At 39.2% G+C, this 12,376-nt stretch overlaps 1 protein-coding gene across 4 annotated transcripts in view; it reads right to left on the bottom strand.

Moving 5' to 3' along the window:
• Positions 1 to 12,376, bottom strand: part of cttnbp2 (cortactin binding protein 2) — a 158,360-nt gene that overhangs the window by 17,779 nt on the left and 128,205 nt on the right. For all 4 annotated transcript variants that reach the window (XM_063057830.1, XM_063057831.1, XM_063057834.1 and 1 more), the window contains 3 exons: positions 8,034 to 8,221; positions 3,273 to 3,451; positions 1,553 to 1,752 (listed from right to left, as the gene is read on the bottom strand). In XM_063057830.1, coding sequence (XP_062913900.1) covers positions 1,553 to 1,752; positions 3,273 to 3,451; positions 8,034 to 8,221 — 567 coding nt within the window. The remainder of the gene's footprint in view (positions 1 to 1,552; positions 1,753 to 3,272; positions 3,452 to 8,033; positions 8,222 to 12,376) is intronic.

Here is a 12,376-nt window from a genome sequence, read left to right as displayed (position 1 = left end):
AACAAAGAGAGAAGAAAATGAGGCGGACAGGCAAGTGTGAATGGAAGGAGAAGTGGTTAGCTGAAATTTAAACGACTAGTAATATGCTTTTTTTTCTTAAATGTTGAACAAAAGACACAGTATATTGGTCAGGTTATGTGGAGTAGCTCCATGTTGAAATAGAGCCATTGGACATTTACGTCTATTTAATAGTGCCCAATTTAATGGGCTACTCACGGTCTTATCATGACATAGGAGACGCCCATTTGGCCCACCAGGTCGATACGGACTCCCAGCAGAGAAATCCCAGCCATGGTATTTCCATCTAATTCCTTGTCCTGTACGTCTGCAATTTATTGTCTCTTATAATGGATGTGGAAGCATTGAAGAGGGTACACAGGAGATTTACCAGGATGCTGCCTGGTTTAGAGAGTATGCATTATGATCAGAGATTAAGGGAGCTAGGGCTTTACTCTTTGGAGAGAAGGAGGATGAGAGGAGACATGATAGAGGTATACAAGATATTAAGAGGAATAGATAGAGTGGACAGCCAGCACCTCTTCCCCAGGGCACCACTGCTCAATACAATAGGACATGGCTTTAAGGTAGGGGGTGGGAAGTTCAAGGGGAATATTAGAGGAAGGTTTTTTACTCAGAGAGTGGTTGCTGCGTGGAATGCACTGCCTGAGTCAGTGGTGGAGGCAGATACACTAGTGAAATTTAAGAGACTGCTAGACAGGTATATGGAGGAATTTAAGGTGGGGGGTTATATGGGAGGTAGGGTTTAAGGGTTGGCACAACATTGTGGGCTGAAGGGCCTGTACTATGCTGTACTATTCTATGCTCTATGCTCTATAAACCTATCTCTTTGATTATTTAGCCACTGATCTATACCAAAAAGCCAATTAATTCACAGTCCATCTTCAGGACATTAGTGAACATAAACATTCTACAGAACTGTATGGTCTGGTAGCATAGTGGTTAGCACAATGCCTTACAGTGCCAGTGACCCGGGTTCAATTCTTGCCTCCGCTTGTAAGGAGTTCGTATGTTATCCCGGTGACCGCAGGTTTCCTCCAGGTGCTCCAGTTTCCTCCCACAGTCCAAAGACGTACCGTACCGACTGACAGGTTAATTGCTCAGTGTAAACTGCCCTGTGATTAGGCTAGAATCACAGGAGGTTGCTGGGCAGCGCAGCTCGAAGGGTTGCAAGGACCTATTCCACACTGTATTTCAGTAAGATAAAATAAACATGCCCAGTCAACGAGAGAATGGATAGCATTGAAGCTTAGAGTTGAACCAGTCTTCTAGAATCCAGAGGAAGCAACACTAACTGCATGGTCACTTTATCAAAAAGACAAGATTCACTTTTACAACACACCAAGATTGCTGGATTATTAATAATAGATTATCAGCTTAGATTTCGAAATTCAAACCATGTAGGAAAACCAGCTGAAAAACCAGACAGTTACCAACTGATCAGTGGCGTTCTCATTTCTATATCATACAGGTCATGTTAGTTAAAGAGGTAGAGCTATTATACACTCAGACTGGGTTGAATGTATTCTTTTACCTTGTTTGGAAAGGGAACAGCCATGTAGTACAGCTTTGTTGAGCAAGATGCTCAGAGCAGCCTTGACGACTGCCTGCTGCCCCTGATTAAGGCTCTTATGTACAGGCTGCCTTTGTCGAGACTTCTTTACTGAGGCTCTGGAAAGAATAGCTTCTTCCACTCCGGGAGCAATCACGTTATTCCACAAGTTGGCCATCCAGCTGCAAGTGCAAGAAAAATGACTTTTTTAAGATACATCAAAAAGTACAAAGTGATGATAAGAAACTCAATGTTATTAGAATACAAAGTCAAATGTCACACAGATTTACATCACTTTCCTTTATTGCCATTGGGCCAATATAAAACTAAGAAAATTAGCTAACCTTAAACAAGGATACAACAGTTCAACAGGCCCTCTTGTACTTTTGAGGGAATTAAGATGGGACAATAAATGCAGCCACACCAATTTTGGCCACAACTGAGAGGAAACAAACAAACCATCTAAAAAGCACACACACACTGTTAATGCAACATGCTCTTTTAAGGCCATAAAACATAATTCTTGTCTATGCACATATATTTTCTGAAAAATCTTGGTGGAAAAACCTTGTAATGTGTAAAATACTTGGATTTCAGGGCTATGGTTATGGTTTTAAAGTTAAGTATAATTTACTCTTAACAAAAAGGTGTATAAAATCAGTCTGGAATGCAAAAGATTGCTTGTCTTTTTGGCAACATATAGAAATATTTTGAACAAATTCGAGTATTGAATTATGATTTGATTTATATGGGGACAATATACAAATAAACAACTCAAATTCTCCAGTAGTTTTCAGAATTTATAACTCCCTTCTATATGTTATAAAGATCACAGGACACTTTTTACACTTGCATTGGATTATTTTGGTTCAGAATGTTTACATGCAGTGAATATTCCTTGAAAATGATAAACATTGACATATTTTTATGAATATTGTGAATATATTTTGCAATATCTATACATTATTTAATTTGAATCAAAACAGATAATATTTACATATCTAAAATTGCATGTGAGTGCTAATTTAAAGTAGCAACAACCTCAGGCCCAAAAATCTACTTAAAATCAAAATATTCCTATGGCAACATACATCAAAGTTGCTGGTGAACGCAGCAGGCCAGGCAGCATCTATAGGAAGAGGCGTAGTCGACGTTTCAGGCCGAGACCTTCGTCAATATTCCTATGGCACTTACTTATAACACAGTTCCTTTTTTTTGTAATTGATTTTTTATTGAACTTCATCATCAAACAAACATTTCCATAAAATGTATTTCAGATACTGTACATATATATCATATAATCATATTTGTTACAAATCTCCACATAATATTTATCTGAGGTATACACTTATCGAAAGGAGAGGAAAGAAAGAACAATCGAAAGAAGAAAACTATGTACAAAGTAGGGAGTAATTTTATTTTACAATATATTCATTGACTTGTGAGAATAAAATCAGGCCTATGAGGTAGTTACGTAGTTAAACCATTTTTCCCAGTATGAATCAAATTGTTCCAACTTATGATTAACAGATGCTGTTACCTTCTCCATTTTGTAAATTTATCATTTATTTTATAACACACTTTCAACCAATTAATTCTTTCTATCCCTCCAATTATGAAATACAAGTGAACCAGCATGAACGATTTGTTTTGCAATACATGACAATTTAAAAGAATGAGTCGCAAGGAGACAGAAACGTACCTCATTATAGGCTGCACCTGGCCTGGCATGATTGGACAGGAAAAGAAATCTCTTGGTCCTATCAATGCCTCAGGCATTCCTAATCGGGACAAGGAGGAATTCAGCTGGTACCAGACTGTGCATACCCACTGGACAGCCTTGCGTACTGGATCAGAGGGAGCTGGTGACTGGCCTTGAAACTGAAAAGTATTGTTTTAACTGATGTAACCAGCTAAGTGCATATCAAAATACTTAACATATACATAGTAATCATTATCAGATTAGAATCCTATTGTCAATAATTTTGAGGTTGAAATGAAGCCAAAGCAACAGTGTTAACATCACTGCATCTGATATTTTCAAGTTTATGATTTGCAAGAGCTTAGATATAGCTAGGGCGCCTGAGACTTCTGCACAGTACTGTAGTGATTTTATGTATTGCACTGAACTGCTGCAAAAAAAACAAACAAATTTCGTGACATATGTGAGTGATGATAAACCTGATCATGATATTGGTCTCTCTTTTGGACAGAGAGTGGGAAGGGGGCAGGGAGAGGGGAATGATAGCTGGGAAAAGGGGAAGGGAGAAGGGACAGACCAGGAAACACCGGAGAGACATTCTGTAATGATCAATAAACAAATCGTTTGGAATTAAATTACGTTGCCTGCTGTGCAGGGCAGGGCATGTCTGCACCCGCGTCACTCTCCCATCCCCACCTCCCGCCCGGCCCCTGGCCCACCTGTCCCACCCCTCCTATGGTGCTCCACCCTTACCATTCCCCACCAGATTTACAAATTTGCTGTCCGCTCCACGTTGACAAATAAAGTACTGTGCAAAATTCTTAGGCACCCTGCATATAAAGACTTTTGCACAGTACTGTATAGTTTAACACAGAAATCCCAAAGTTGTTTTCAGTGACCCAGAGCTCTTCTAGGCAACTATCTACAATGGACATGTGGTCAATGTTTAGGGATCTCTTGCAAGATGTTAGGGATAAATTTGTCCCGGTGAGGAAGATAAAGAATGGTAGGGTGAAGGAACCATGGGTGACAAGTGAGGTGGAAAATCTAGTCAGGTGGAAGAAGGCAGCATACATGAGGTTAAGGAAGCAAGGATCAGATGGGTCTATTGAGGAATATAGGGTAGCAAGAAAGGAGCTTAAGAAGGGGCTGAGGAGAGCAAGAAGGGGGCATGAGAAGGCCTTGGCGAGTAGGGTAAAGGAAATCCCCAAGGCATTCTTCAATTATGTGAAGAACAAAAGGATGACAGGAGTGAAGGTAGGACCAATTAGTGATAAAGGTGGGAAGATTTGCCTGGAGGCTGTGGAAGTGAGCGAGGTCTTCAATGAATACTTCTCTTCAGTATTCACCAATGAGAGAGAACTTGATGATGGTGAGGACAATATGAGTGAGGTTGTATGTTCTGGAGCATGTTGATATTAAGGGAGAGGAGGTGTTGGAGTTGTTAAAATACATTAGGACGGATAAGTCCCCGGGGCCTGACGGAATATTCCCCAGGCTGCTCCATGAGGCGAGGAAAGAGATTGTTGAGCCTCTGGCTAGGATCTTTATGTCCTCGTTGTCCATGGGAATGGTACCAGAGGATTGGAGGGAGGCAAATGTTGTCCTCTTGTTCAAAAAAGGAAGTAGGGATAGGTAATTATAGACCAGTGAGCCTTATGTCTGTGGTGGAAAAGCTGCTGGAAAAGATTTTTAGAGATGGGTCTATGGGCATTTAGAGAATCATGGTCTGATCCGGGACAGTCAGCATGGCTTTGTGAAGAGCAGATCGTGTCTAACAAGCCTGATAGAGTTCTTTGAGGAGGTCACCAGGCATATAGATGAGGGTAGTGCAGTGGATGTGATCTATGAGGCATTTGACAAGGTTCCACACGGTAGGCTTATTCAGAAAGTCAGAAGGCATGGGATTCAGGGAAGTTTGGCCAGGTGGATTTAGAATTTGCTTGCCTGCAGAAGGCAGAGGGTCGTGGTGGAGGGAGTAAATTCCGAATGGAGGGTTGTGACTAGTGGTGTCCCACAAGGATCAGTTCTGGGACCTCTACTTTTCGTGATTTTTATTAACGACCTGGATGTGGGGGTAGAAGGGTGGGTTGGCAAGTTTGCAGACGACACAAAGGTTGGTGGTCTTGTAGATAGTGCAGAGGATTGGCGAAGATTGCAGAAAGACATTGATAGGATGCAGAAATGGGCTGAGACGTGGCAGATGGAGTTCGACCCGGAGAAGTGTCAGGTGGTACACTTTGGAAGGACAAACTCCAAGGCAGAGTACAAAGTAAATGGCAGGATACTTGGTAGTGTGGAGGAGCAGAGGGATCTGGGGGTACATGTCCACAGATCCCTGAAAGTTGCCTCATAGGTAGATAGGGTAGTTAAGAAAGCTTATGGGGTGTTAGCTTTCATAAGGCGAGGGATAGAGTTTAAGAGTCGCGAGGTAATGATGCAGCTCTATAAAACTCTGGTTAGGCCACACTTGGCGTACTGTGTCCAGTTCTGGTCGCCTCACTATAGGAAGGATGTGGAAGCATTGGAAAGGGTAAAGAGGAGATTTACCAGGATGCTGCCTGGTTTAGAGAGTATGCATTATGATCAGAGATTAAGGGAGCTAGGGATTTACTTTTTGGAGAGGAGGAGGATGAGATGAGACATGATAGAGGTGTACAAGATAATAAGAGGAATAGATAGAGTGGAAAGCCAGCGCCTCTTCCCCAGGGCACCACTGCTCAATACAAGAGGACATGGCTTTAAGGTAAGGGGTGGGAAGTTCAAGGGGGATATTAGAGGAAGGTTTTTTACTCAGAGAGTGGTTGGTGCGTGGAATGCACTGCCTGAGTCAATGGTGGAGGCAGATACACTAGTGAAGTTTAAGAGACTACTAGACAGGTATATGGAGGAATTTAAGGTGGGGGGTTATATGGGAGGCAGGGTTTGAGGGTCGGCACAACATAGTGGGCTGAAGGGCCTGTACTTTGCTGTACTATTCTATGTTCCATGTTCCATCGCAATTATCAGAATTCTGTGATTTGATAGAAATTTCAGGCATTTGCAGTCTATTCTCAATTTAATCTGTGTCACAAGATGAGGAAGTATTTTAACAGGCCATGAAAATTTCTAATTTTATGTAGACAATCTCCATCCAACATTTTACCATTAATCTGTTTTAAAATATATTTTTAAGTTAATGACATTTCATGTCCTACTCATTGTCCGTTCTTGTTTTTATATTATGCTCAGTGCCTTGCTAAAATGATACATTTTTTCTCGTTGATTTGGTGTCTGTGTTAATTCTTCAATGAGACTGACTGTTCAGCTTCTTGACAGTATCACTACCCATTATAATGATAATTTTAAAAGCAAACAATGAGGAAATGGGAAATTCCATGACACAAATATTACTAGATCTTTGTAGTCAGCAGCGAACTTCAGTGGCTGCAAAATATAGCTGAACAATTGTTCCAGACTGGGAATTATATTTCTCAGCTTTTGCTGTAACACAGAAAGGTTTGTTTCATCTCTTAACTCACTCTACATACATTGTACACCAATCTTGTCACACTTTCCTTATGAACACTTAATCTTTTTAGGGGAACAATTCCACTGGTTCTGATTTGGTGGCTCATTTCATGTTGGCAAGCTTTACAAGACTTTTGGCACTCATGACAAAATGAAGTTCTACCAAAACAGACTGAGTTAAACCAGGTAAAGTGTTTAGATGGTAATGTGCCAAATTAGCTGCAGAGGAATGATAATCAGGAATCTAGACTGCCTTTCCATTCAAAAGTAATAAGATAATTTGACCCCAGCATCTGCAGATTATTTTGTGTTTAAGAGAATTGTGGTACAACTTGCATTAGTTTCAGGTAACTTAGCAAGAAATAGGGGGAAAATCAAAAATCTCATTGATTAGTAACCTTAACCAAAAATGTTTCAGGTTTAACCATCCATCTCTTCTTGCTAATCATGATATAGATTAAATTAATATACAGATGGGTTTAATGCTCACTATTTAGCTTAGTTTCTATGATCATATCTCCTTAAACTTGATACAGCAATAGATCTACAGATAACTTGGCCTTTAAGATTGATGTAAAGCTAACACTTGTTTAACTTGCTCAGATCTTCTAATTTTATTTCTGATTAATTGCAGATTAAAATAACAAGGCTAATTAGAAGTTTGACAGTAACTAATTTTATTCATCTGCATAGCTATTTAGCATTTAACCCTACTGATCTATATTGAAACAATAAGAGAATTGGAGGCAGCATTTTACAGATTTTTACACAACTTATTTAATTTTTTATATATTTCTTACTGTAACTTAGTCATGTTTATGTATTGCAGTATACTGACACTGCAGTTCAACAAATTTTATTTTATATGTCAGAGATAAAAAACATAATTCTGATACAGGTGGGTTATTCATTTTCCTAACATGACCAACTTCTGCTTTGCAGAAGAATACTCAGTGGCTAAATAGGTTGCAAGATGCCACAATACTGAAGTTATTGAAAAAAGAACTAGAGTGAACAGTAATTCTAATTTACTCCACACATATTTGGCAAAAGGATAGTAGATAAGGATTGGCCAATTAATTTCAAGAATGTTGAACAATAATATCATAAAAATAAATTCCTTTTTTGATAACATTTTTTATCAAATCAATAAAATTTTGAAAAAGGAAGAAAGATAACTTGCTGTAAAGTCAGGTCAATTTGTAATATAACCTCCGTTACAAATCACCATCACAAAAAAAGTGTTCTTACCTTGTGAATAACTTGTCTTTTGAGGAATCTTTGAAGCAAACCACTGATAGGCTCCACATCCCATCGAAGTTGTACCCATCGAAAATGTTGTTGCACCATTAAGTCTGAACTTTGAAGCTTTGTCTTTGTCATTGTTCCTATCAGAAAACTATCTTCTTTGAAGTAATAGGTATCTGAATTTCCATTGACTGTAAATCAGAAGTAATAATAGAATACTGAACAAACGTTGTTAATTACAGTACTCTAATGGTATGAAATGCAACATCTATCTGGACTTGCAATGTGGAAAACTAATCTGCAAGTCATTCCTTTTACAACTTCATAAAACTCCATTATGCTGTAGAACATCTACCACAGGAGACTTGACAATTTGAAAAGAAAAATTAATAAATAAAAATGAGGGAGGCAACTGAGCCGCTTCAGAATTTTCACAACGCTTCTGATTTTAAAAAAAAGTCAGTCTGGCTTTAGCTGGTTCCTCCTCCACTGATGCTGCCTGACCTAATGATCATTTCCAACAAGTTATTTAAAAAATTACAGTGTCTGTAGCATTTTATTTCTGGATCCAAAATATTTTTTTCCAGTATCATACATCTTACTGAGCAGATATCATTTTTCAAAGAAGTAACAGTCTACTCATGTATCTTCAATAATCTCTCAGTCCTGTTCCTACAACTACCTGAAGTGCAAAGTCTCTCGTCCCATATTTAGTACTTCAATGTATCAACCAATATTGCATGAGATGCATCATGGTTCTTTGTTTTTCCTGCTGCATTCCAAACTTTATTTTGACATTCCTTCTCCTAATCCATATCCAAAATGTGACAGATAGGCACCCTAACTGAACTTGGAAAGTATGTAAGATAGTTTGATAACAGTGTGTTAATTGAAAGTTTAGAAATGCAATATTTTTTTCTTAAGTATTGATTTTTCTTCTGAATCTGTTCTTCTATTATGGTTGCAGAAGTTTTGCAGGAAGGATTTAATGCAGAAAATTTATATTTCAGTCGAGAGAGGTGGAAACAGGCAAGGCTGTCCAACAGGGCTGCATAGGGCTGTGAAGCAGTATAGGACAATCCCACGTACAGTGATACAACGGATTACAGAAACGCTGATGAACTCCAACCATACCACTGACTTTGGACGATGGAGTCAGGAGGTCATGGATGGCCTATACACCACTAAGGCCCCAAGAAGAAGATATTTCAATAATTAGGCATATGTCTATACCTTTGCGTCAAAAAAACTTTATAAGATATCAACATATTTTTTATTTCCGATTTTTCCTAAAAATAATTAGAATTTTGTTCTTATTTGTACTGATATATTTGGAGCAGAGCAATTTTATCAGCACCAGTAATGTGCTGCTATCGTAAGTGGTTCTCATAAATTATCTCTCAGCTATGCGGCAAGAGAATCAAAGGGAGGTTGACCGGACTGAATAAGTGGCAGGATGAGAGGAGAAGGGGACTAGTAAGATTGCTCTGTTGGGAGGAGGCAAGGACCTGATGGATTGAATATCTTCTCACAGTAAAATGGAATGGATGAATTTCTCATTTTCCCCTCTATTTAAGCAAACCTCATAGATGTACATGTCAGTACATGGAAGGGAAAGAAACACATACAAATAAACTTTCAAAAAAGTAGGATGCAAGTACATTCTGAATTGAGTTAAATTTTCCCATATTTAATGTCACCATGATGGCATTATTGAATAATAGATAAGACAATAAAATTTGACATTTGAATAATTTCCAAGTTGATATCAGGATTTTGTCAAAAGACCCTCAGTGCCTTAGGTGATTTGCTTTTGTAACTATTGTTATGATAGGTCCTTAGTTAACATATATTTAAATAGAAAGCAAGAAAGAATTTTTCAAAGACGACAGAACAGAGTACCTATCACCTGTTAAAAATCTAAAACCTGTAGTGCTTCATAAAGACTTGTGCAAAGATTATTAAAATACCATGGATATGCCCAGAAAACAATCAAATCTAAAGCAACACTAACTACTATTTCCAGAGATTTGAAAAATTAGCACATTCATTTTGTAATAGCCTTTATAATACAATTCTTGTGCCAGCGACGGCCGGGTATGGGCCATCCATTTTCAGGGCTAGTTGATTCTGGTTTTTAAGGTTGTCATAGCCAGGGGTGGTAATGGGGATAAGCTCCCACTACCTATAAAGTGCTCCAAATGGTGTGTGTCTCTAACAGCCTTTGACAACCAAGTCCAACTCTTGGCCTTCACGTGTGGCTTAGTTACTAGGCCCAGCGAAACTGTTTCTACTGACAAGAGAAGGGGCAAAGGCGGACCATTGGTGCCTCAAAACCAGTTGCTTCGGGCAGGTGGGGCTCGTCAGCCTTGGATGGCAGCCCACCTAGAATGATTTTAAACCTCTGCTGCCTTGTGGCCATACCCACCCATGGGAAAGGCTTCAGGAGCAAGCCCCGAGGAAGAAATCCGGAACCAGGGCCCCTAAGGCAGTTGGATGTTGTTTACAACTTCACTCTGACAACCTCTGTGACAACACTGGTGCCAAGCTGTATCGGCAATTGCCCTTCCCTTGGACTACATTAGTGGAGTGGAGAGGGGAAACCCACTGCATGGGCAACAGCCGGTTCTTCAAATCTTCCTGTCCAGGCTTGTGCGCTGGAGAGGACACAGTCCAACAGAGGCGCAAACCCATGATCCCCTGGGATGGACAGCTAACTACTAATACAATTCTATAAAACCCTATATGATTACATTTAGTGTAACCAGCAGTTCTAATGCGCCTTTAGCAAGGATAGAAATATTAACCTTGGAGGTCAAAGTGTAAAAAAATCAGATTGACAGCTGGATTCCTACCCTTCAAATTAAAAGAGAAATGAGATATTAGGATTGTGCTGCTTGCATTTTAATAGATTAAATAATAATTATAAACTTCAAGGCATACGAAATAATGATGTTGAGAAAACCAACTCTGCCAGCTGGGAAAATCAAAGACTCAAGCCTTGCAGTGGTTAAGGTAGGGAACACCTCAGCACACAGGTTGATATAAATATGAAACATGTACCATAAAGTAAAATGGCAATTTATGTTGGATCAAATTTATTCCGCTTGGTGGCGCAATAATATCAGCGCCTGACTCCGGAGTGAAGCTTCCCAAGTTCGAATCCAAGTCGGGTTGAGCGTCGAGCTAGCAACTCGGCCTTGTAAAAACAAGAATAACTTGCTACAGAAACACTGTCATGACGGTGCCCCAATAACTCCACTGCCGAGTAAAGGGCTATTCTTCTTCTTCAAATTTATTTTGTTGTTGACCAGAAGTATTAATCGATACAGATACATGGCATTATGTCACAGATCAGTCATGTTCTTTGAACATAACATATGAGAGGAGATAAAATGACTTACATGTGTTATGTTCAAAATATTTCATACAATATTGAATAATACCACAAGTTAATTATCTGCTTTGATTTTTCATGTGTCCTATCTAAACCATCCATGCCTCATTTAGCTTAATAGGATATTAAACCATCCATACCCTCATTTAGCTTAATAAATTATGCTTCATTTATTCAAAAAAAATCACCAGCAGGTTAAACTAAATAAATAAATACTGCATGCTGAAACATAACACCCAAGTAATCTCCTGGCTTTGCAGAATTGTTAAACTGATATACATTCTGCAGAAACCACAAGTAATTAATGATCTTCAAATATATGATTTATTAAATACAATACATGCATTAGTAGTGCTGTTGGACAAAGAACATTTGATTTATTTTCCAGCTTGGTGTAGTAACATGCTGCTTAAGAATAGAGGAAGTGTTCTGAAGACGAATTGTGGTGAGCGGCTGAGGCTATTTTCAACTCTCATTGAGGACAAACATAGTGTAACCAAAGTTCATCTTTTCGTCTTTAAAAGGTATAAACTGTTTCAGTATCAAATAAAAGGAAAGGTACGTCACATCTGGAGTTTCTCCGGTTAGCAGACAATTTCCCTCCATACCTCTCTGACGTAGTGGGGAACCGCGTACAAGGCAAGTTACAGCAGAGGTTTGCCATTGCCTTCTGCCGGGTGAGTTTCCAAAGAGATCACCAGCTCGTAGCCCAGCACGGATAGAAAGTGTGCAGGGGAGCCGGCTGGCAGGATTTGCACCCGGGACCTTTCGTCCCGAAGTCCGACACTGATGCCACCAGCTGGGTCTCAGTATAGAATACTTGTGTAAAATCATTTTGTGGTTGCATTTTAAAATCCTAGAAAATTTAAGGAATTCAGAACTCAAGATGAGGGACTTTTTCACAATATTTAACTGTCACTGACGTTCAGCTATTTTCCAAGGAATTCAC

The sequence above is a fragment of the Mobula hypostoma genome, chromosome 9 (genome assembly GCF_963921235.1).
Source record: "Mobula hypostoma chromosome 9, sMobHyp1.1, whole genome shotgun sequence".
Taxonomy (NCBI): domain Eukaryota; kingdom Metazoa; phylum Chordata; class Chondrichthyes; order Myliobatiformes; family Myliobatidae; genus Mobula; species Mobula hypostoma.
Note: the sequence above shows the minus strand (reverse complement) of the source record. Positions and strands in the feature narration are given on the sequence as shown.